This window comes from Coregonus lavaretus (genome assembly GCF_964263955.1).
Source record: "Coregonus lavaretus genome assembly, chromosome: 9".
In the NCBI taxonomy this organism is placed as follows: domain Eukaryota; kingdom Metazoa; phylum Chordata; class Actinopteri; order Salmoniformes; family Salmonidae; genus Coregonus; species Coregonus lavaretus.
In genome coordinates, this window is record NC_139996.1 from 20,790,625 (window position 1) to 20,816,268 (window position 25,644).

At 43.0% G+C, this 25,644-nt stretch overlaps 2 protein-coding genes across 3 annotated transcripts; both read left to right on the forward strand.

The window, feature by feature from the left end:
* The first annotated feature begins 271 nt into the window (after positions 1 to 271).
* LOC311135032 (uncharacterized protein) lies at positions 272 to 12,864 on the forward strand. Of its 2 annotated transcripts, none has more exons than XM_084168889.1 (12): positions 272 to 804; positions 1,192 to 1,308; positions 1,404 to 1,755; positions 2,157 to 2,250; positions 2,911 to 2,998; positions 3,222 to 3,546; positions 3,803 to 3,896; positions 3,999 to 4,086; positions 4,795 to 5,113; positions 11,077 to 11,170; positions 11,269 to 11,356; positions 11,555 to 12,864. In XM_084168889.1, exons 3-12 carry the CDS (start codon positions 1,476 to 1,478, stop codon positions 12,161 to 12,163), a joined length of 2,079 nt encoding a protein of 692 aa, XP_084025015.1. In that variant the 5' UTR covers positions 272 to 804; positions 1,192 to 1,308; positions 1,404 to 1,475; the 3' UTR covers positions 12,164 to 12,864. The 2 variants fall into 2 exon arrangements, with proteins under 2 accessions (XP_084025015.1, XP_084025016.1); XM_084168890.1 differs by having other exon boundaries at positions 291 to 804; positions 1,431 to 1,755.
* Positions 12,865 to 13,533: 669 nt separating this feature from the next.
* Positions 13,534 to 22,596, forward strand: LOC311135044 (protein FAM3C-like). The gene is made up of 10 exons (XM_084168906.1): positions 13,534 to 13,648; positions 13,773 to 13,805; positions 14,317 to 14,385; positions 14,631 to 14,705; positions 14,918 to 15,041; positions 15,201 to 15,259; positions 18,066 to 18,116; positions 21,767 to 21,851; positions 22,100 to 22,226; positions 22,401 to 22,596. The coding sequence occupies exons 1-10, from the start codon at positions 13,630 to 13,632 to the stop codon at positions 22,488 to 22,490; spliced, it is 732 nt and encodes a 243-aa protein (XP_084025032.1). The 5' UTR covers positions 13,534 to 13,629; the 3' UTR covers positions 22,491 to 22,596.
* Positions 22,597 to 25,644: the final 3,048 nt, after the last annotated feature.

Here is a 25,644-nt window from a genome sequence, read left to right on the forward strand (position 1 = left end):
TTCCATAAAATATCGTTCGAATTTTCAAACTAGTTTTCATTGGGAAGGCAGATTGCTTTTGATAAAAACTATCACTTTTGCACATGAAAACACAGAATCCTACTCATTACTCCACTTTTGTTTTGAGCCGACATCACCGTCGGCCAGAACCGGGCAGCCGGCTCATGCCCGGGAGGCAGCCCGCTTCCAAAACGAATGCAATCATTTTCCACGCGTTTCAAACTACGCCTGCCCGGGCCAGATTAATAGAATCCCCCTCACTAGCCAGCTTGTTAAATAGAAGAAAAACTGCATCACATCTCGTTAAAAAAAACGTCAGTGTTGCACATTGCAACCGGTTCCATTTGGTACCAACTCGAAATATCTCTAACACATGGACGAATTTACTGCGAGATGAATGGAGGAAATTGTTTTCATTGTTATTCTGTTAGTGGGTTGGGTTATCTGAGCTAGCTGCTTGCTACCAAAACGTTAGCGCCACTATCGCCTGCATAGGCTACGAAAACGTTAGCTGCTAGCTAAACAACAAATCAAGCGCTGGCAAATCCACAATTATTTGTTGAAACAAACTGCTCCTTACATTTGAGAAATAAACAACTTCCGAAGAGAAAAATACTATCAAACTCAACGAGATGGTGGATGCAGGATGGCTACAACTACCTACCTACTCAACTATTAATAGTTAGCCCCCAGGATGGAAAGCTTGTGCATGAGCACGCTTCCTTCCTGTAAGCGTTCACTTCTCCATTCTCTAGCTGGCGCAAATGGTGGACCCAACGCCTGTCACGGATAGCTCTTTTAAAAGTGAGTAGCTCATGTTATTAGCTTCCCTCGTCTCGTTTAGTTAGCTGGCAGAAGGTCAATTGTAACGTGTGCAACTGCAGGTTGTTTTGCTAGTGAAGTCATTTATTACATGGGTTGTTTTTATCAGCTGTGCGTCTATCCGTTGTAGAGATCTGTAGCTTGGTGTTTACCAAGCTATAGACAATGTGTTTACAATACAGTGTTTTGTTTACAGTGACTGAAAAGGACGTCAAGAGGTTAATAGAATTGTGTTCCACCAATGAGGCTCTTTTCACAGGAAATATAAACGCTGCCAAGGTTGCCTGGAAGTATGTGAGGGTTTTTGTATGACATTTAGTATACCACAACCAGGTTTATATCTAACGGTTTATATCTTTAACGGTGCAGTGCAATTCTAAGGGGATTGGGTCTTGATGGAAAGCTGACAGCTGACCAGATTGCCGAAAGTGGGAAAATCTGAAGACTAGAGACAAGTTAGTGGGCTTGTGTTCTTGGAAGACTGAGGTTTGGGACTTCTAAAATAAATATTTACTGATCATTAAGTCAAAACAAAAAATCCTCATCCCAGCCATAGTCCCACTTTTGTATTTGTCTTTTAGGATTTAAAATACAATTTTTTTGCCAAGGACACTGTTGCTACCAGCATAGCCTCCTGGCCCTGGTTCCAATTTATGGACGAGGCCATGGAAGGACGCCTCTTCAACAGCGCCAACGTTTTGGCGGTGGAATCTTTGGGTGGTGAGGCTCCAAGTTCTCCCTCACCATTAACCAACGAGAGAGGACAGGGGGGCGACGGTGCTGACATTTTGGAGTTCTTGATCAAAACTGAGATGGAGGACAGTGCGGGGACAGAGAACTTGGAGGACAATGCAACTTTTAACACTGATGTAACTCAGACCGAGGGCCCTACTACAATGGGCTGGCGAAGAATGTCAGAATGCTCATATAAAAGTAAGTGAGTTGAGCATACTGTGATTCTGTTGACCGTTCCAATGATTTCTTCAACCTTAATTTGACCAGGAGGTCTGTTTAGTCCAGGGCTCTCCAACACTGTACCTGGAGAGCTACCTTCCTGTAGGTTTTCAATCCAACCCGTTGTAACTAACCTGATTCAGTTGATCAACCAGCTAATTATTAGAATCAGGTGCGGTAGATTAGGATGGATTGGAACAAAAACCTACAGGACAGTAGTTCTCCAGGAAAGGGTTGGAGAGCCCTGGTCTAGACTTTAATTGTAGTTATTGGTTGTTAGCAAGCTTGCTGCAAAAATGGTGTGTTATTTGATACATGGTAATATATGCTCAATCTGATGTACCTGATTCATATTACTGACTTTGGTTCCTTCTTAACAGTGACAGAGCAGGAGACGGAGAGAATGATAAAGCTGCGTGCCGTGAATGAGGCTCTCTTCACAGGCAGAAAACATACTGCCAAGCCTGCCTGGAGGTGAGTATGTCTGGGAAGGACAGATACAGACCATATTTTGGCCCAGCACATCCTGTGATTATCTGTCCCAAATCCACCTCTAGCTCCTTTGGACTTATGTATGTTCAAAAGGACTGGATAGGTGTAAACAATATGGTGATAAGTCTGTCTAGCTAGACTTGGAGCTATTACTATAATGCTTATACCTATTTGATAATTTCCGATTTCGTTAAGTGCCCTAAATGAGAATTTGTTTGCAAATTGTTGTCAACATTTTTATTTGTCTCTCACAGGAGGCTGCTGAGAGGAGGACCGCCCATAATAATGGCTGGAATGGAATGAATGGTATCAAATACATGGAAACCATGTATTTGATGAGTTTGATTACCATTCATTTCGTTCCAGCCATTACTATAAATAAATAAATAAATAAATAAATAGGTCATTTAGCAGACGCTCTTATCCAGAGCGACTTACAGGAGCAATTAGGGTTAAGTGCCTTGCTCAAGTGCACATCGACAGATTTTTCACCTAGTCAGCTCGGGGATTAGAACCAGCGACCTTTCGGTTACTGGCACAACGCTCTTAACCACTAAGCTACCTGCCGCCCTACTATGAGCCCGTCCTCCCCAATTAAGGTGCCACCAACCTCCTGTGTTGTCTCTCCATATTTTCCTGCAGAGCTATTTTGAATGAGTTGGGCCTTCAGGGAAAGCTGACTACTGACCAGCTAGCCAAAAAGTGGGATAACCTCAAGAGGCGATATAAGGTAATGTGAGAGGGTGACGGCAGTACTCAACTAGCGTATTTGTGTGTTTCAGTTTCATTAGTGATTTTTTTTGTGTAGGGTATAAGAAACATTCCCCAAGTTTTTTGATGTTATTCTTGATCCACAATGTATCTCTCTCTCATCACCTGCTCACATCTCCTCTTAATTCCACTCCACACTTTTGTCCACTGAACCCAGACACTGTGTTCCTCTTTTGGTGCAGGAGTTGAAATGTCCAGCCCGCAGCATGGAGAGCAACCCAAATTCCTGGCCCTGGTTCTACCGCATGAATGATGCCATGGAGGGACGATTCGCCGGCTGCGCCCCCATCCTGACGCCAGTAGTAGAGGAGGGTGATGAGGAGTTTGAGCCCTCTCCACTACCAAGGAAGAGGGCTCGTCGGACGCCAGGGAGGGGGGGGATGTCGGAGTTCTTGACAGAGTCGGAAATGGATGAGCTGGTGGAAACGGAGGAGAGGAATGGAGCAGCCATCTTCCCAGGGGCCACCATAGGGGAGTATCACACGGCCACAGAATTCTCATATAAGCGTAAGTGATTATGTTTTGCCTTTCAAAGGGACGATTTGCTCAAAATGCAAATCAATATGATTTTCCACTTTCTTGGGTTGGTATTGGTCGACCCAGACAGTTTTTAAAGTGCATGCTTGAGTTATTTAGTAACGTTCACCATCTTGTGACCCTAAGTCTTTGGAGTTATTGGCAAAATGCTAACTAGCAATAAGTTACTTCAATAACACTTCTTTGTGAAGAATATCGCTAGTTGTTATATTTGCTTGTATTACAGTGACTGAGGAGGACACCAAGAGATTGATAGAGCTGCGTGCTTCCAATGAGGCTCTTTTCACAGGGAAGAGAAATACTGCCAAGCCTGCCTGGAGGTGAGTTAGCTTGTGTTGGAAAAAACTAGTTGGCTAAATAAAAATCTGATATTTACAGTCAATGTACTCTGTTTTTTTTGTACTTCCATTATATCTCTGTAGGGCAATAGTAAAAGAGATGGGCCTTGCAGGAAAGTTGTCTGCTGACCAGGTCGCCAAAAAGTGGGACAACCTGAAGACAAAATTCAAGGTATTGTAACTAGTGTGTGTCCATGTACATTTTGTCCATGCTTTTTCTCAACCTGTTTATCAGGGCCTATGTGTGTACTTGCACATGCACACTGAGTGTACAAAACATTAGTAACACTTATATCCTAATATTGAGTTGCACCCCCTTTTGGCCTCAGAACAGTCTCAATTCATCACGGCATGGACTCTACAAGGTGTCAAAAGTGTTCCACAGGGATGCTGCCCCATGTTGACTCCAATGCTTCCCATAGTTGTGTCAAGTTGTCTGGATGTCCTTTTGGTGGTGGACCATTCTTGATACATATGGGAAACTGTTGAGTGTGAAAAACCCAGTGGCGTTGCAGTTCTTGACACACTCAAACCGGTGCGCCTGGCACCTACAACCATACCCTGTTCAAAGGCACTTAAATATTTTGTTTTGCGCATTCACCCTTTGAATGGCACACATACACAATCCATGTCTCAAAGCTTAAAAATCATTATTTAACATGTCTCCTCCCCTTCATCTACACTGATTGAAGTGAATTAAACAGGTGACATCAATAAGGCATCATAGCTTTCACCTGGTCAGTCTTATGGAAAGAGGTGTCCCTAATGTTTTGTACAGTCAGTGTATGTGTACATGCATGCTCATATGTGGGACCGGAGGATGGGTAGGTCACACTAAGTGATATGTCCTAATAAGTTTATATCTTCTCTTATCCCTTAGGACTTGAAGTACCCGCCACGTGGCATGGAGAACCAGAGCACCCCTGCCTCCTGGCCTTGGTTCCAACTCATGAACGATGCCTTCGAGGGCAGACTGGCTGCGAGAGCCCCCAAAATAACTCCCATATGGATGAGCGAGGAAGACTACTTATTTGTATCCTCACCGATGCCTACAGAGAGAGACCTGTGTCCCATGCCAGAAAGGAGTGGGATTTCTGAGCTGGGAATGGGACCAGGGGACACAGAGGTGGATGGAACGGTTACGTTCTTAGACGCCAGTATAGAGGCGTGCCCCACACCTTTGGAATTCTCCTATAAAAGTCAGTGTCATTCCTTCATTCTTCATGTCTCAGAATGTACTTTTTAAGGAGGATAAAATATACTTTTAAAAGTAAAATTTAATGAGTTAAAAATCTTCTCATGTGTATATGAACTAGGGCTGTCCCTGACCCCAAAAAAATATTGGTCGACCGAGATTAGTCTTTTCTTTCGAGCAATCGATTGGTCGAAATTTAAAAACGTGTATTTTTCCATATATAGACACACCCTATGTGTTTTAATAAAATCAACTATATGTACTGAGCTTGTCTGATGCTTTAAGCATGCTGTTTGATTAAATAATTAAGACACACAAATGATTAGAGGGAGCCAGAGATCAAGATAGCCTAACCAGAAGGAAAAAAAACCTGTTCCCGACCCTCCTCCTCCCGTTGCTGCTGGCCTTCGCAGATTCTGCCCTGCGGTTAAACTCCTGAAGTTGCCGGTAATAGTCTACACCAGGGGTCGGCAACCTTTTCCATTTGGAGTGCCAATTTATCTTACCATTTCTATCGATCTGCGTGCCAGTTATGATTTTCATATGCACATTGTTGTGGAACAGTTTCATTTAATTTATAATAGTATTTTATCTCAAAATCATTGTTATGTGGTTAATTTAAATTCTATCTAAATGAAACAAATCTAAAAGTAACATCTATTGCCAAGTATGTAAACATAGCTTACATAAAGCCAACAAATAAAAACATTGCAGCCTGCAGGTAGAAAATATCCTGATAACTATACTATAAAACACATTGGCTACGCATGGCTGTCTGCAACAACCTTGAAACATTGTATCAACTGTCTGGCCCAAAGCTTGTGCTAGCAAATTTTCAACATTGTATAAAATATTCTGGGCTCTCAGTGTCCCGCGCCAGTGAGCTCGGGACAGGCACGGCTGTAGGCTATTTGTGCAAGGGATAAGTAGTAATCAGGTGTTTTTAAGTTTCTACTGGATCAGAGCATTACATTTTTCCCTTTCATGTGGAGTGGTTATCAGAAGGGAGAGAGCTGGAAATATTTGTCAAATACATTGAGGAACTATTGTCATTCTCAATGGATTCTAAAAACATTTACATTTTACATTTTAGTCATTTAGCAGACACTCTTATCCAGAGCGTCTTACAGTTAGAGTGCATACATTTGTTTACTTGGTGTTTGAGGTGAAGACATTTTTAATTTGAGAAGCTCCACAGCTCGTTAGTGAGTTAAGACAATCAGAAATACTATCCGACATCCCCAAATGGGCACATTTATAGGCCTACATTTGCGCACAGGCCAGGTAGCATAGGCCTACTTCTATATGCGTAATCAGGTGCACATCCTTACTCATTGACAGGAGTGCTCCAAACAAAAGACAATTAAAAAAATGACAACTTGTAAATGGAATGAAATAAACCAAAACTTGTTTCTCACAAGTGTAGCATAGGTTGTGAGCTCTGCAAACAACGTGTCCACTCCGACAAAGAGAACGCTTCACGACTGTAATAATAATAATAATAATAATAATAATATATTGAATGCATTAACAGAAATTACTGTAACCAAACAAACATTGTAGATTAGAAATTATGGGAATTAACGGTAAATGTAGGCTACTACTGGTGATTATATGTAATGGGGAATTGATAGACACTAACAAAGGGCAAACAATTCACACAAGGAAGTTATGAAACAATAAATGCGCACGAAATGGCGGGAGAGACATGCCTTGTGCATCTTAGCCACACTCCCTTTTCCTGAGACAAGCGCGAATCAGACTTGTCTTGTGTGCCATAAAAAAATATACATATTTGCGACTGCTCGACTAAAAAATCTCGGCCGACCAAGAGCCTATCGACCAAACAATCGACCAGTTGACTAAATGGGTTCAGCCCTAATATGAACCATATACAGTGCCTTCAGAAAGTATTACTCCTACAGCCTGAATTCAAAATTGATTAATATTTATTTATCACGCACCTACACACAATACCCCATAATGAAAAATGAAAATATGTTTAGAAACTTTAGCAAATGTATAGAAAATGAAATATAGATCTGATTTACATAAGAATTCCCACCCCTGAGTCAATACTTTGTAGAAGCACCTTTGGCAGCGATTACAGCATGAATCATCTTGTACGGTGCATACAGAAAGTATTCAGACCCCTTGACTTTTTCCATATTTTGTTACGTTACAGCCTTATTCTAAAATTGATTAAAATAAATGTTTTCCTCATCAATCTACACATAATACTATATAATGACAAAACGAAAACAGGTTTTTAGAAATGTTAGGAAATGTATTTTTATTTACATAAGTATTCAGACCTTTTGCTGTGTTTCAACAACTTGATTGGAGTTCACCTGTGATAAATTCAATTGATTGGACATGATTTGGAAAGGCACACACCTGTCTATATAAGGTCCCACAGTTGACAGCGCATGTCAGAGCAAAAACCAAGCCATGTGGTCGAAGGAATTGTCCATAGAGCTCTGAGACAGGTGGTGTCGAGGCACAGATGTGAGGAAGGGTACCAACACATTTCTGCAGCTGTGAAGGTCCCCAAGAACACAGTGGTCTTCATCATTCTTAAATGGAAGAAGTTTGGAACCACCAAGACTCTTCCTAGAGCTGGCAGCCCGCCAAACTGAGCAATCAAGGGAGAAGGGCCTTGGTCAGTGAGGTGACCAAGAACCCGATGGTCACCCTGACAGAGCTCCAGAGTCCCTCTGTGGAGATGGGAGAACCTTCCAGAAGGGCAACCATCTCTGCAGCACTCCACCAATCAGGCCTTTATGGTAGAGTGGCCAGACATAAGCCACTCCTCAGTAAAAGGCACATGACAGCCCACTTGGAGTTTGCCAAAATGCACCTAAAGACTCTCAGACCATGAGAAACAAGATTCTCTGGTCTGATTTACATTTTAGTCATTTAGCAGACGCTCTTATCCAGAGCGACTTACAGTTAGTGAGTGCATACATTTTTATTTTTTATACTGGAATCGAACCCACAACCCTGGCGTTGCAAATGCCATGCTCTACCAACTGAGCTACATCCCTGCCGGCCATTCCCTCCCCTACCCTGGACGACGCTGGGCCAATTGTGCGCCGCCCCATGGGTCTCCCGGTCGCGGCCGGCTACGACAGAGCCTGGATTCGAACCAGGATCTCTAGTGGCACAGCTAGCACTGCGATGCAGTGCCTTAGACCACTGCGCCACTCGGGAGGAAACCAAGATTGAATCTTTGGCCTGAATGCCAATCGTAACGTCTGGAGGAAACCTGGAACCAAACCTACGGTGAAGCATGGTGGTGGTGGCAGCATCATGCTGTGGGGATGTTTTTCAGCGGCAGGGACTGGGAGACTAGTCAGGATCGAGGGAAAGATGAACGGCGCAAAGTACACAGAGATCCTTGATGAAAACCTGCTCCAGAGCACTCAGGACCTCAGACTGGGGCAAACAGACACACCTTCCAACAGGACAACAACCCTAAGCACACAGCCAATAATGCAGGAGTGGCTTCGGGACAAGTCTCTGAATGTCCTTGAGTGGCCCAGCCAGAGCCCGGACTTGAACCTGATTGAACATCTCTGGAGAGACCTGAAAATAGCTGTGCAGCGACTCTCCCCATCCAACCTGACAGAGCTTGAGAGGATCTGCAGAGAAGAATGGGAGAAACTCCCTAAATACAGGTGTGCCAAGCTTGTAGCGTCATACCCAAGAAGATTCAAGGCTGTAATCGCTGCCCAAGGTGCTTCAACAAAGTACTGGGTACTGGCCACTCTCCCATAAAGCCCAGATTGGTGAAGTGCTATAGAGACCGTTGTCCTTTTGGCAGGTTCTCCCATCTCAGCCAAGGAACTCTGTAGTTCTGTCAGAGTGGTCATTGGGTTCTTGGTCATCTCCCTGACCAAGGTCCTGGTTGCTCAGTTTGGTCAGACGGCCAGCTCTAGGCAGAGTCTGTTTGGAGACTGATGGAGACCACTGTGCTGTTTGAAACTTTCAACACTCTAGAAATAGTTTTATACCTTTCCCCAGATATATGCTTCATCACAATTACAGCCAGTTCCTTGGACTTCATGGTATAGTTTCTGCTCTGACATGCACTGTCAACTATGGGACCTTATATAGACAGGTGTTCCTTTCTAAATCATGTCCAAACAATTGAATTGGCCACAGGTGGACTCCAATCAAGTTGTAGTGACGTCTCAAGGATTATCAAAGGAATCTGGTGTGAATACTTATGTAAATGAGATTTCATTTTCAATACATTTGCAAAAATGTCTAAACATGTTTTCCCTTGTCATTTGGGGGGGGGGGGGGGGGGGGTTGTGTGTAGATGGGTGAGAGAAACAAATATATTTAATCCATTTTGAATTCAGGCTGTAACACAACAAAATGTGGACTATGTCAAGGGGTATACAGTGGGGGAAAAAAGTATTTAGTCAGCCACCAATTGTGCAAGTTCTCCCACTTAAAAAGATGAGGCCTAAGTATTTGGTCAATAAAAAAAGTTTATATACCCTTTGTTGGCAATGACACAGGTCAAACGTTTTCTGTAAGTCTTCAAGGTTTTCACACACTGTTGCTGGAATTTTGGCCCATTCCTCCATGCAGATCTCCTCTAGAGCAGTGATGTTTTGGGGCTGTCGCTGGGCAACACAGACATTCAACTCCCTCCAAAGATTTTCTATGGGGTTGAGATCTGGAGACTGGCTAGGCCACTCCAGGACCTTGAAATGCTTCTTACGAAGCCACTCCTTCGTTGCCCGGGCGGTGTGTTTGGGATCATTGTCATGCTGAAAGACCCAGCCACGTTTCATCTTCAATGCCCTTGCTGATGGAAGGAGGTTTTCACTCAAAATCTCACGATACATGGCCCCATTCATTCTTTCCTTTACACGGATCAGTCGTCCTGGTCCCTTTGCAGAAAAACAGCCCCAAAGCATGATGTTTCCACCCCCATGCTTCACAGTAGGTATGGTGTTCTTTGGATGCAACTCAGCATTCTTTGTCCTCCAAACACGACGAGTTTAGTTTTTACCAAAAAGTTATATTTTGGTTTCATCTGACCATATGACATTCTCCCAATCCTCTTCTGGATCATCCAAATGCACTCTAGCAAACTTCAGACGGGCCTGGACATGTACTGGCTTAAGCAGGGGGACACGTCTGGCACTGCAGGATTTGAGTCCCTGGCGGCGTAGTGTGTTACTGATGGTAGGCTTTGTTACTTTGGTCCCAGCTCTCTGCAGGTCATTCACTAGGTCCCCCCGTGTGGTTCTGGGATTTTTCCTCACCGTTCTTGTGATCATTTTGACCCCACGGGGTGAGATCTTGCGTGGAGCCCCAGATCGAGGGAGATTATCAGTGGTCTTGTATGTCTTCCATTTCCTAATAATTGCTCCCACAGTGGATTTCTTCAAACCAAGCTGCTTACCTATTGCAGATTCAGTCTTCCCAGCCTGGTGCAGGTCTACAATTTTGTTTCTGGTGTCCTTTGACAGCTCTTTGGTCTTGGCCATAGTGGAGTATGGAGTGTGACTGTTTGAAGTTGTGGACAGGTGTCTTTTATACTGATAACAAGTTCAAACAGGTGCCATTAATACAGGTAACGAGTGGAGGACAGAGGAGCCTCTTAAAGAAGAAGTTACAGGTCTGTGCGAGCCAGAAATCTTGCTTGTTTGTAGGTGACCAAATACTTATTTTCCACCATAATTTGCAAATAAATTCATTAAAAATCCTACAATGTGATTTTCTGGATTTTTTTTCTTCTCAATTTGTCTGTCATAGTTGACGTGTAGCTATGATGATAAATTACAGGCCTCTCATCTTTTTAAGTGGGAGAACTTGCACAATTGGTGGCTGACTAAATACTTTTTTCCCCCACTGTACATACTTTATGAAGGCACTGTAGGCATCAATAAAGCCAAACATTTTGTTAAACAAATAGCAACTTTATTTTTGCTTTGATGACAGTGACAGAGCAGGATACGAGGAGGCTGATTAAGTTGCGTGCGGCCAATGAAGTTCTCTTCACTGGGAGGCGAAATGCTGCCAAGGCTGCATGGAAGTGAGTAGGATTTATTATGAAAATAAATGTCAATGACGAAGCACTAAAGTCAGATATGCATAATCAACACTGATCACATTGATCATTTTTGTGTGCAGGGCCATTTTAAAAGAGTTGGGTCTCCTGGGGAAGGTGTCAACTTACCAGGTGGCCAAGAAGTGGGACAACTTAAAAAGGAGATATAAGGTAAACTATCAAGTGTGTGTTTGCTGCAAATTTCTGCAACATGAAATAAACCAAACTGTAAATAGATCAAAATCAGAATGTTTATATTGAAGGACCAATCCTTAATAATGCCCATGCATTGGTCAAATACTTTCACCCAGCTGAAGTCTGCTCTGTTGTTTGTATTCTACACTGTGATCACACTTGTTCCCTGAACAGGACCTGAAGTACCCTCCTGTGGGCATGGAGAGCATGGCAGACAACGCTGCTTCCTGGCCATGGTTCTACCTCATGAATGAGGCCATGGAGGGCCGCCTCGCCGCCAGCGGACCCGTCCTGACCCCTATAACAGAGGGCGATGACCCCGAGCCTTCCTCTTCACAGCCCTCTCGAAATAGAGGACGCCCGTTGCTGGACAAGGGCGACATCACACTGGAGTACGAACAAGAGATTTATGTGGACCCCACAACAGAGGAGGGCCACCGGGCCACAGCGGAGTGCGAGAGGGCCCTGAGAGAGGAGAGGTTGGGTAGGGGGCCAGCAGGGGGCACTACTGCTCACAAGGCAGTGACACTGGAGAGAGAGTGGGAGATGGTGGAGAGGGAGAGGGCAGCGATAGAGGGGGATAGAGCGGCGGTAGACAGAGAGCGGCAGTGGCTGGAGAGCGAGAGAGCCAACTTGGCAAGAGACAGGATGCTGTTGGAACAGGACATGGTGGCACTAGGGAGAGAGAGAGAGGCCTTTGAGAGCCAGAGGGCAGCAGTGGTGATGAACAGTGCTACAGTGGTGCACACTGGACACATCAACCACTGTGGGATGGGGATGTAGACTTATGGTATTAACTGCCTTGGAAGCCAAGGACTGATCAAGAGCCTTCATGTAATTTAGAGAACAGACTTTTCAGCATGTTTTCACCTTATTGGCTTGAAAGATTAATACATTTTTTACACTCTCTCATTAGGATCATGGGACCTGAAGATTCACAAGAGAACACGCTTTCTTTGATTTGTGATTGATACATTCAAAACATCTAAACTTAATGGTTTATTCAACTAAACCAGTGACAGAGATTCAATCTTGTTTTGAATGACATTTGAGAATTGCTCTGTGTTGTTTCTTTTGAAAGAATAGGCTAATTATGTTATGTAAGCCTTAAAGTGTTTGTGATTTGACTCTCATCATTATCTCAATGACCTCATCCCGTCTTTTCAGTCTTGGTTGCAATTATATTGTAATATAAGACAAATTAGCACCATAAGTGAGAGATCTGAATGTTTTATAGAAGTGTTCACTTTTTATTTACTGACTACTTTTGTCTAATGTGAAAAGCTGTTTCCATGTTCAAACAATGAATATGCTATAAATTACTGCTAAAAAAGTATGGAAGTTAAATATTGTTTGAGAAATCAAATCACAGTATGACCAAAGCTCTAGTGAGAAACGTGATGGAATATATATTTTTAGAAAATAGTACCCACTCAACAATTTTGTGTATAGCCTACAATAAAAAGGACCATACTCTGCTCATGATTTTCTGTTTATCGGATCTGTAAAAATGTAGAGGACTAGGGTCTAAAATCAATGGATGGTTAGGTTTGTACTCAACATAGATTTCATTCCATACATTACTGTTTGTATCCAGATGCCCTTTGTAGCCAACTGAAGAAGCTTTGCTAGGAGAATCTCCGGGTGGACTTTATAAATTCATTGTCTAACCCACTCCACTGGCCTGGGACAGTGTGCCAAGTCCTGGGACAAGTCTTTCTTTCTTCCCAGACCTGGAGGTCCTGCAGTTCCACCGACTGTCCAGCTTGAAGTGTCATAGCGGCTGCAGCCTCCACTACAGCGAACAGAGAGTTTCGGGGTGGAAAGGTTCCATATTACCCAGGAGATTAATTGCCTCTTTTCTAGCATAGGCCTTGTTTCTATAACACCTATCAAACATAATGCAACAACAACAAAATCCACAATGTATTTTTGACAGGCAATTGTGTGTGCATAGTACTGCAGTAGTATAATAGTACTGCCAGTATGAAAAATGTATGCACTCACTAACTGTAAGTCGCTCTGGATAAGAGCGTCTGCTAAATGACTAAAATATAAAATGTATAATGTTTAGAGAGAGGGGGTGGAGAAAAGGGAGGGATGATTGAGTCAAAGAATCTGGCAAAGAAAGAAACTGAGCTTTTAACCAAACTGGATCAACCTGACTAGCAACCAGCTGCATTTGCTCTTTTGTGCTTCTCATAAAGGGCTTCTCATACGGGCAACACGAGAGAGAGTAATCAGACATCATGCTCACTGTACGCATAGGTAAGTCATATTTTCCCATAAAATTACAATGTTTTATGTTTACTGAGAAATCTGTATATCAATCTGTCTGTCTCTGTTCTTAAAATAAATACTATATTGACAATGACAAGTTCATCTCTTGTAGGACAAAGGGTGCATAAAACACAGGGCCCCACAAGTAAGTTGCAAAGCCAGCTTTTTTTTATGCATGTTTTATGTATTGCTGCTCAATATATTAATGTTTTAATAGTGTGTATACTATGGAATAACTTACTTAATGAATAAACAAGATGATAAACAAAAACAGAATTCCACAAAGGGGAGAAGACTACCAACCAACAATGCAGTTTTACTGGTAGAGCAGTCTGCTATTTACCTCTGGCTCAGGCCAGTCGGGTGTTATTAAGCCTTTCCTACTGTAGGATGAGTGTAGAAATATACTTCAGTGTTTAGTGTAGGGCCCAGATCCTAGCTTGTGATCCATGCAAGTACTGACTTCCTCATAATCCATGTATTTACTGTATGTCAATAGGACATTTGATTGAACATGAGTGAAATCAGCCCTTTGGTTGCACATTTTACAGTTGTAGTCATGCGTTCATTGACAGCTGTCTATCCTTGTCTACAATACATGAGTGACTTCGTGATTATCCCGTATTAGTACAATATCCCCATTATTTATCTTGCAGGCCTTCTTCCAATCATAGCAGTGCTTGGAGTCATTTTCTTTGCTGTTTTCCTCATAATCCGGTCTCAAAGTAAGTCTTGATGGTAATGTTTGTCACATTAGGAGACATTCATTTGATAACGACTTCTAATTACATCTAATAAAGGTATAACTGCTGTTAATAAAACCAGCATAACATTTAAATAAAAGTTTGTCATATAGCCTAGCTGATGAATTTATCAGGAAAAGTGTTCATGGTTTCTTCAAGAGTAAGTATTCGCTACAATAGTTCCCACTCATAATGATACACGCTGCTCCTTCCCCCTATTACTCTAGACCACACCCTCTCCTGGTATCCTGAGTTTCCTGGTCCAGAGTGGCTACAGGGGCCTAATGTGCCCCAAGTGAGCAGTGAGTAATCAGAATGATGTGTGTGTGTTTATGCAATGTTTCTACCTGTGCAACATGTTTGGGCTACTAGCATCCACATATTCAAAATGAAACAAAGTTGTAGCTGGCAAGGCCAAAAAGCTAAACAGGTAGTCTACCCCATCAAATTAATGGTATGGGGAACCATTCATATGTGTGATTGTGTGTGTTTCTCCTCCTGAATACTTGTGCAGCCTCCAGACAAAGACCAAGTCCGTGTGGCATCCCAATGTCCTGTCCAGAGGGCGACTTCAGCTTTTTCATCGCCAGTGGAGCTGCTAATGTGGTTGGACCCAAAATCTGCATAGAGGACAAAATGTAAGGAATGACATTTTTGGTTTTCTTGCACAGGAATGTAAGTGTGTGTGAGCGAGAGATGTCTTGATGGAGAGAGTCCCCTATTATAGTTCACTGATGGGGGGGGGGGGGGTTGTCAGGTTGTAAGATTTTTTTTTTTTTTTTTTATGTTCTCTTCAGGATTATGGGTTATGTGGAAAACAATGTAGGGTGCGGAATTAACATTGCTGTTGTGAACGGTAAGTCAAAAGGATTCATGTGATTTTTGTTTTATTTATATATATATACACACACACACACACACAATGAGGGGAAAAAAGTATTTGATCCCCTGCTGATTTTGTAAGTTTTCCCACTGACAAAGACATGATCAGTCTATAATTTTAATGGTAGTTTTATTTGAACAGTGAGAGACAGAATAACAACAAAAAAATCCAGAAAAACGCATGTCAAAAATGTTATAAATTGATTTGCATTTTAATGAGGGAAATAAGTATTTGACCCCTCTGCAAAACATGACTTAGTACTTGGTGGCAAAACCCTTGTTGGCAATCACAGAGGTCAGACGTTTCTTGTAGTTGGCCAACAGGTTTGCACACATCTCAGGAGGGATTTTGTCCCACTCCTCTTTGCAGATCTTCTCCAAGTCATTAAGGTTTCGAGCCTGACGTTTGGCAACTCGAACCTTCAGCTCCCTCCACATATTTTCTATGGGATTAAGGTCTGGAGACTGGCTAGGCCACTCCAGGACCTTAATGTGCTTCTTCTTGAGCCACTCCTTTGTAGCCTTGGCCGTGTGTTTTGGGTCATTGTCATGCTGGAATACCCATCCACGACCCATTTTCAATGCCCTGGCTGAGGGAAGGAGGTTCTCACCCAAGATTTGACGGTACATGGCGCCGTCCATCGTCCCTTTGATGCGGTGAAGTTGTCCTGTCCCCTTAGCAGAAAAACACCCCCAAAGCATAATGTTTCCACCTCCATGTTTGACGGTGGGGATGGTGTTCTTGGGGTCATAGGCAGCATTCCTCCTCCTCCAAACACGGCGAGTTGAGTTGATGCCAAAGAGCTCCATTTTGGTCTCATCTGACCACAACACTTTCACCCAGTTCTCCTCTGAATCATTCAGATGTTCATTGGCAAACTTCAGACGGGCCTGTATATGTGCTTTCTTGAGCAGGGGGACCTTGCGGGCGCTGCAGGATTTCAGTCCTTCACGGCGTAGTGTGTTACCAATTGTTTTCTTGGTGACTATGGTCCCAGCTGCCTTGAGATCATTAACAAGATCCTCCCGTATATACAGTGAGGGGAAAAAGTATTTGATCCCCTGCTGATTTTGTACGTTTGCCCACTGACAAAGAAATGATCAGTCTATAATTTTAATGGTAGGTTTATTTGAACAGTGAGAGACAGAATAACAACAACAAAATCCAGAAAAAAGCATGTCAAAAATGTTATCAATTGATTTGCATTTTAATGAGGGAAATAAGTATTTGACCCCCTCTCAATCCGAAAGATTTCTGGCTCCCAGGTGTCTTTTATACAGGTAAAGAGCTGAGATTAGGAGCACACTCTTAAAGGGAGTGCTCCTAATCTCAGTTTGTTACCTGTATAAAAGACACCTGTCCACAGAAGCAATCAATCAATCAGATTCCAAACTCTCCACCATGGCCAAGACCAAAGAGCTCTCCAAAGATGTCAGGGACAAGATTGTAGACCTACACAAGGCTGGAATGGGCTACAAGACCATCGCCAAGCAGCTTGGTGAGAAGGTGACAACAGTTGGTGCGATTATTCGTAAATGGAAGAAAAACAAAATAACTGTCAATCTCCCTCGGCCTGGGGCTCCATGCAATATTTTACCTTGTGGAGTTGCAATGATCATGAGAACGGTGAGGAATGAGCCCAGAACTACACGGGAGGATCTTGTCAATGATCTCAAGGCAGCTGGGACCATAGTCACCAAGAAAACAATTGGTAACACACTACGCCGTGAAGGACTGAAATCCTGCAGTGCCCGCAAGGTCCCCCTGCTCAAGAAAGCACATATACATGACCGTCTGAAGTTTGCCAATGAACATCTGAATGATTCAGAGGAGAACTGGGTGAAAGTGTTGTGGTCAGATGAGACCAAAATGGAGCTCTTTGGCATCAACTCAACTCGCCGTGTTTGGAGGAGGAGGAATGCTGCCTATGACCCCAAGAACACCATCCCCACCGTCAAACATGGAGGTGGAAACATTATGCTTTGGGGGTGTTTTTCTGCTAAGGGGACAGGACAACTTCACCGCATCAAAGGGACGATGGACGGGGCCATGTACCGTCAAATCTTGGGTGAGAACCTCCTTCCCTCAACCAGGGCATTGAAAATGGGTCGTGGATGGGTATTCCAGCATGACAATGACCCAAAAACACACGGCCAAGGCAACAAAGGAGTGGCTCAAGAAGAAGCACATTAAGGTCCTGGAGTGGCCTAGCCAGTCTCCAGACCTTAATCCCATAGAAAATCTGTGGAGGGAGCTGAAGGTTCGAGTTGCCAAACGTCAGCCTCGAAACCTTAATGACTTGGAGAAGATCTGCAAAGAGGAGTGGGACAAAATCCCTCCTGAGATGTGTGCAAACCTGGTGGCCAACTACAAGAAATGTCTGACCTCTGATTGCCAACAAGGGTTTTGCCATCAAGTACTAAGTCATGTTTTGCAGAGGGGTCAAATACTTATTTCCCTCATTAAAATGCAAATCAATTGATAACATTTTTGACATGTGTTTTTCTGGATTTTTTTGTTGTTATTCTGTCTCTCACTGTTCAAATAAACCTACCATTAAAATTATAGACTGATCATTTCTTTGTCAGTGGGAAAACTTACAAAATCAGCAGGGGATCAAATACTTTTTTCCCTCACTGTACATATATATATATATATATATACACAAAATTACAAAAATATTATGCGTTTTCTTATTTTACATATCTTGTATTATCATCAGTGTTTATCTGATCGAAGCGCTAAATACCTAATTGGTCTCGCTCTCTTTTTCACACAGGGAAGACCGGGGAGGTTATGAAGACAGTATTTTTTAACATGTACGATGGCGGTAAGATGGTTTACAGCCCCCTATTACTTTTCTGGTCAGAGGAGCATGTACACTGCCTAGTGAACGTCTACAAACCCCCTTGCACAGTCTTAACATTTTGCAAAATCTAAATGTTTTAAATTGGGGGTGATTTCTACCGATCTACACAACATACTCCACATTTCAAAGTGAAAAAAAATAAATATATATATATATACACACACACACACTACCGTTCAAAAGTTTGGGGTCACTTACAAATGTCCTTGTTTTCGAAAGAAAAGCAACCATCAATCCTGTGTTCCAATGGCATGTTGTTTGCTAATCCAAGTTTATCATTTTAAAAGGCTAATTGATCATTAGAAAACGATTTTTCAATTATGTTAGCACAGCTGAAAACTGTTGTGCTGATTTAATGAAGCAATAAAACTGGCCTTCTTGAGACTAGTTGAGTATCTGGAGCATCAGCAATTGTGGGTTTGATTACAGGCTCAAAATGGCCAGAAACAAATATCTTTCATCTGAAACTCGTCAGTCTATTCTTGTCTGAGAAATGAAGGCTATTCCATGCGAGAAATTGCCAAGAAACTGAAGATCTCGTACAACGCTGTGTACTACTCCCTTCACAGAACAGCGCAAACTGGCTCTAACCAGAATAGAAAGAGGAGTGGGAGGCCCTGACCACAACTGAGCAAGAGGACAAATACATGAATGTCTAGTTTGAGAAACCGGCGCCTCACAGGTCCTCAACTGACAGCTTCATTAAATAGTACCCGCAAAACACCAGTCTCAACGTCAACAGTGAAGAGGCGACTCCGGGATGCTGACCTTCAGAGTTGCAAAGAAAAAAGCCATATCTCAGACTGGCCAATAAAAAGAATAGATGGGCGAAAGAACAGACACAGGACTTTTTCTTTGCAATTCTGCCTAGAAAGTCAGCATCCTGGAGTCTCCTCTTACATTTACATTTTAGTCATTTAGCAGACGCTCTTATCCAGAGCGACTTACAGTTAGTGAGTGCATACATTATTATTAATTTAAAAAAATAATAATAATCATACTGGCCCCCCGTGGGAATCGAACCCACAACCCTGGTGTTGCAAACGCCATGCTCTACCAACTGAGCTACATCCCTGCCGGCCATTCCCTCCCCTACCCTGGACGACGCTGGGCCAATTGTGCACCGCCCCATGGGTCTCCCGGTCGCGGTCACTATTGACGTTGAGACTGGTGTTTTGCGGGTACTATTAGGTAGGGGTAAAGTGACTATGCATAGATAAACAGCGAGTAGCGTAGAAAAGGGGGTCAATGCAAATAGTCTGGGTAGCCATTTGATTAACTGTTTAGCAGTCTAATGGCTTGGGGGTAGAAGCTGTTAAGAAGCTTTTTGGACCTAGAGTTGGCACACCAGTACCGCTTGCTGTGCGGTAGCAGAGAGAACAGTCTATGACTAGGATGGCTGGAGACTTTGACAATTTTTAGGACCTTCCTCTGACACCGCCTGGTATAGAGGTCCTGGAAGCTTGGCCCCAGTGATGTACTGGGCCGTACGCACTACCCTCTGTAGCGCCTTGCGGTCAGATGCCGAGCAGTTGCCATACCAAGCAGGGATTCAACCAGTCAGGATGCTCTCGATGGTGCAGCTTTAGAACCTTTTTTAGGATCTGAGGACCCATGCCAAATCTTTTTAGGGGAATAGGTGTTGTCGTGTCCTCTTCACGACTGTCTTGGTGTGTTTGGACCATGATAGTTTTAGTGATGTGGACGCCAAGAAACTTGAAGCTTTCGACCCACTCTACTACAGCCCAGTCGATGTGAATGGGGGTGTGCTCGCCCCCCCTTTTCCTGTAGTCCACGATCAGCTCTTTTGTCTTGGTCATTTTGAGGGAGAGGTTGTTGTCCTTGCACCACTGCCAGGTCTCTAACCTCCCTGTAGGCTGTCTCAACGTTGTTGGTGATCAGGCCTACCACCGTTGTGTCGTCGGTAAACTTAATGATGGTGTTGGAGTCGTGGGTGAACAGGGAGTACACGAGGGGACTAAGCACACACCCCTGAGGGTCCCCAGTGTTGAGGATCAGCATGGCAGGTGTGTTGTTGCCTACCCTTACCACCTGGGGGTGGCCCGTCAGGAAGTCCAGGATCCAGTGGCAGAGCAAGGTGTTTATTCTCCGGGTCATAAGCGTTCCACAGGGATGCTGGCCCATGTTGACTCAATGCTTTCCACAGTTGTCAAGTTGGCTGTATGTCCTTTGGGTGGTGGACCATTCTTGATACACACGGGAAACTGTTGAGCGTGGAAAAACCCAGCAGCGTTGCAGTTCTTGACACAAACCGGTGCGCCTGGCACCTACTACTATACCCCGTTCAAAGGCACTTGCCCATTCACCCTCAAAGGAACACATACACAATCCATGTCTCAATTGTCTCAAGGCTTAAAAATCCTTCAACCTGTCTCCTCCTCTTCATCTACACTGATTGAAGTGGATTCAATAAGGGATCATAGCTTTCACCTGGTCAGTCTGTCATGGAAAGAGCAGTTCTTAATGTTTTGTATACTCAGTGTATTGCTGTCCATCAATAATTCCCAACCAGATTTACTGAGCTTGAGCAATTCTGACAAAAACAATGGATATACAGTGAGTTCCATAATTATTGACACCCTTGATAAAGATGAGCAAAAAATGTATAATAGAAATATTGAGCCATATTCTATGCTAAATAAAATGGGGAAATTATATTTTATACTAATACAATTGCTCAGAGAAAGAGATTTTCTTTAACAAGTAATTTAAAAAAGATGGGGGTCAAAATTATTGGCAACCCTGTTTTTAGTACTCCAGCACTCTCCCCTTGTGAGGATAACAACACAGCCTTTTTCAAAAAATATTTTATGAGATTGGAGAACACATTGGGAGGAATTTTAGACCCTTCCTCCATACAGAATCTTTCCAGATCCTTGATATCTATCGTTTGCATTTATGGACAGTCCTCTTCGATGCAAACCACAGGTTTTCAATGGGGTTCAATTCCGGAGACTGAGAAGGCCTTTGCAAAATGTTGATTTTGTGGTCAATTAACCATTTCGATTCGTGCTTGGGATTATTGTCTTGCTGGAAGATTCACTTGCGGCCAAGTGTCAGCCTCCTGGCAGAGGCAACCAGGTTTTTGACTAAAATTTGCAAAGTTATTCAAAATGAGTAAGCTGTAATGGCTGCCAACGGTGCTTCCACCAAGTATTAACTGTGGATGAAGACTTCTTTCTTAATTTACAAAATAATAATTTAGGACACTGTCTATCATTTGTAACTTAAATTTGTTAAAAGTAAATCCCTTAGATTTACTTTTAAGGCAGCAAAATGTGAAGACTGCAAGGGGTGTGTAGATTTTCACTAGGCACTGTATTTCCTGCTTAGCAGCATTACTTAAATGCATCTCCACCCTTTCCATGGCTGTTTCTGTACCTTTGTTATAATTGTTGCGCTATTAACCAACCAGATACAATAGTTCCTGTATGGGTTGGTCAATCCTATCCAGCTCATTCAAAACTGAAGTAGTGTTTCTTAAAATAATACATTGATTTTGTTCAGTGTACAAAAATTCTCATTTCAACTCCTCAAAGAAGAAAACCATTGATCATGTTGAAAGCTGACAAGGTATCCCTGTCTTGCAGATATTGAACCTCTGGTGGAGTTTCTAGAGTCCATTGAGAAAGGGTCCCTTGTATTGATTGCAACCTACGACGACCCAGCTACAAAGTGAGTCACGTTTCATTTGAACATTAAACCAACTTTCATGGCAGAATTTATTACCAATATGGTCATCCAGGATACTTTATGATAATGCTTTGGGATCTTTGGAGTGTGCACCAAAATCATTTAATTAATTGAAGCACTCTGTATGCTCATACAAAGTCCTATCACAAGCCTATTCATATTGTTTTTAGTGATCCAATTAATGGTGGTAGTGAGGAAAGATACTGAATGGTTTATTAATTGATTGACAGATTGAACAAAGAAGCGAGGACGCTTATCAATGAGCTTGGCAGCTCTGCTATCCAGTCATTAGGCTTCAGAGACAACTGGGTCTTTGTTGGAGGAAAAGGAGCAGATGTCAAGAGTACCTTAGAGAAGGTAATACCATACCAACATGTATAATAGGTTTTCTCTGTTATCCAGAGTTTTGGACTGCACCCGCAGTTCCCCACTTTTTCTCTGATATAATTTGAGCTGTACGAGCTATGTGGTTATGTTGCTGATGCAGGCAGCTTTAGAATCTAATCAATCTGTTTTTTTTCCCCCCCACAGCATATTAAAAACAATAGAGACAAAAACAAGTATGACGCCTGGCCAGAAATGATTGAGATGCAGGGATGCTTACCCCGCTATTTGGAGTGATTGGTACCAAAAATGTTCATACCCTGTCAGACCCCATATCTATCACGTTGTGATGTCTGTATTACTCTGAAAATTGCATAATAAACAACAATTGTTTGGCTTTGTTTATAAAGTAATTTTTTGGCAAAATACAGAATTCTGTTTAACACACATAATAGAGCTCGCCAGCTTGTAGTCCTACAAACCGGAAATTAGTTACCTGTGGTTCATTCTACCATTTTTAATGGGGAAAGAATAGGGTTTTGGGAATTACGCTAAAAATAAGGTCTGTGGTTAACACAGGCTTAGAATGTCTTATACGTTTTGTTCTATGAGATATCAGTCAGTTAACATGACCATGAAGTATGACGCCTTTATGTGCTTTGTGGCGTTTTGATTACGAAAATTCACAAAAACTGACTAGCTGATGAAGACTATCTCATAGAATAAAATGTGTAAGATCTCCAAAGCCTGTGTCTACCAGACTTTATTTTCGCAGTTTATCCAAAAGCCCTCCCCAAAAAATATTTAATTTCTCCATAGGCTTTGGCCAACGAGCCATGGTGGAGTTGGTGCCTACAAAAAGTCACCATTATTATTGCTCTCTATAGGGCAGCTTTTCCCAAATTTGATCCTCAGGTCCCCAAGGGGTGCACGTTTTGGTTTTTGCCCTAACACTACACAGCTGATTCAAGTTATCAAAGCTTGATGATTAGTTGATTATTTGAATTGGCAGTGTAGTGCTAGGGCAAAAACCAAAACGTGCACCCCTTGGGGTCCAGAGGACCGAGTTTGGGAAACCCTGCAATAGGGGTTAGTTATTATAAACTACAACCAAAGACCGACAGTACAGTATGTGTTACAACTATAGAGCTCGCCAACTTGTAGTCCTAAAAAACTGAAATGAGTTACCTCTGGTTCGTTCAGCCATTACTATGGGGGAAGAATAGGGTTTGGGGATAAATGTTGAAAATAAGGTCTGAGGTTAACACAGGTTTCGGAGATGTTATACGTTTTGGTCTGAGATATCATTTACATTTACGTCATTTAGCAGACGCTCTTATCCAGAGCGACTTACAAATAGGTGCATTCACCCAGTGGGATAACCACTTTACAATGTTTTTTTTTTTTTTTTTTGGGGGGGGGGGGGGGGGTGGGTAGAAGGATGACTTTATCCTATCCCAGGTATTCCTTAAAGAGGTGGGGTTTCAAATGTCTCCGGAAGGTGGTGAGTGACTCCGCTGTCCTGGCGTTGTGAGGGAGCTTGTTCCACCATTGGGGTGCCAGAGCAGCGAACAGTTTTGACTGGGCTGAGCGGGAACTATGCTTCCGCAGAGATAGGGGAGCCAGCAGGCCAGAGGTGGATGAACGCAGTGCCCTCGTTTTGGTGTAGGGACTGATCAGAGCCTGAAGGTACGGAGGTGCCGTTCCCCTCACAGCTCCGTAGGCAAGCACCATGGTCTTGTAGCAGATGCAAGCTTCAACTGATTCAGCAGGGAGGAGAATGTGGCAAGGAGCTTCCTAGGGTTAGAGGCGGATGCTTGGAATTTAGAGTGGTAGAAAGTGGCCTTAGCAGCATAAACAGATGAAGAAAATGTAGAGAGGAGGGAGTGAAAAGAGGCCAGGTCTGCAGGGAGTCTAGTTTTCTTCCATTTCCGCTCAGCTGCCCGGAGCTCTGTTCTGTGAGCTCGCAATGAGTCATCAAGCCACGGAGCTGGAGGGGAGGACCGAGCCGGCCGGGAGGATAGGGGACATAGAGAGTCAAAGGATGCAGAAAGGGAGGAAAGGAGGGTTGAGGAGGCAGAATCAGGAGATTGGAGGGAGAAGGATTGAGCAGAGGGAAGAGATGATAGGATGGAAGAGGAGAGAGTAGCGGGAGAGAGAGAGCGAAGGTTGCGACGGCGCATTACCATCTGTGTAGGGGCAGAGTGAGTAGTGTTGGAGGAGAGGGAGAGAGAAAAGGATACAAAGTAGTGGTCGGAGACTTGGAGGGGAGTTGCAGTGAGATTAGTAGAAGAACAGCATCTAGTAAAGATGAGGTCAAGCGTATTGCCTGCCTTGTGAGTAGGGGGGGACGGTGAGAGGGTGAGGTCAAAAGAGGAGAGGAGTGGAAAGAAGGAGGCAGAGAGAAATGAGTCAAATGTAGACGTAGGGAGGTTGAAATCCCCCAGAACTGTGAGGGGTGAGCCATCCTCAGGAAAGGAACTTATCAAGGCGTCAAGCTCATTGATGAACTCTCCAAGGGAACCTGGAGGGCGATAGATGACAAGGATATTAAGCTTAAATGGGCTAGTGACTGTGACAGCATGGAATTCAAATGAGGAGACAGACAGATGGGTCAGGGGAAAAATTGAGAATGTCCACTTGGGAGAGATGAGGATTCCTGTGCCACCACCCCGCTGACCAGATGCTCTCGGGGTATGCGAGAACACATGGTCAGACGAGGAGAGAGCAGCAGGAGTAGCAGTGTTTTCAGTGGTATCAGTCAGTTAACATGACCTTTATGAATTATCAAGGCTTTGTGCTTTTTTATTACGTAAATACTTCAAAATTCACAAAGTGACGTTAGCTGATTTAAGATTCTCATAGAACAAAACGTATAAGATCTCCTAAGCCTGTGTTTACCACAGACCTTATTTTCGACGTTTATCCCAAAACTACAGTGGCCATAAGGGGCTAACCCGCTTTCAAAATAATAGGCAGCGAAGTTTGGTAAAAGGCTTCAAAATATTTAAGGCCTACAAAGTTTGGTAATAGGCTGCGTAGTTTGGTAAAAGGCTGCAAAATATTTTGGCCACTGAAATATTTTGGCCTGCGAAGTCTGTTTAAAAAGCTGTGAAATATTTGAAAGGCCGATGAAATTTGGTAAAAGGCTGCGAAATATTTAGAAGTCCTGCAAAATATTTAAGGCCTAATACATATTTAAAAGACCTGCGAAATATTTCTGAGGCCTTCAAAATATTTCTAAGATCTGCCAAAAATTATATTTCAAAGGCCGGTCATGACCGTAGAAGAGTGGGGGGAGGGGCGGTTAAGGGTCATGTCCTATGAAGTCCCACACACAGAGGTGGGTAGAGTACTGAAAATCTGTACTTAAAGTAAAAGTACTGATATACTTAGATTGTAATTTTCTCAAGTAAAATTATCCCTATTAAGAAACTACAAGGGTAAAAAA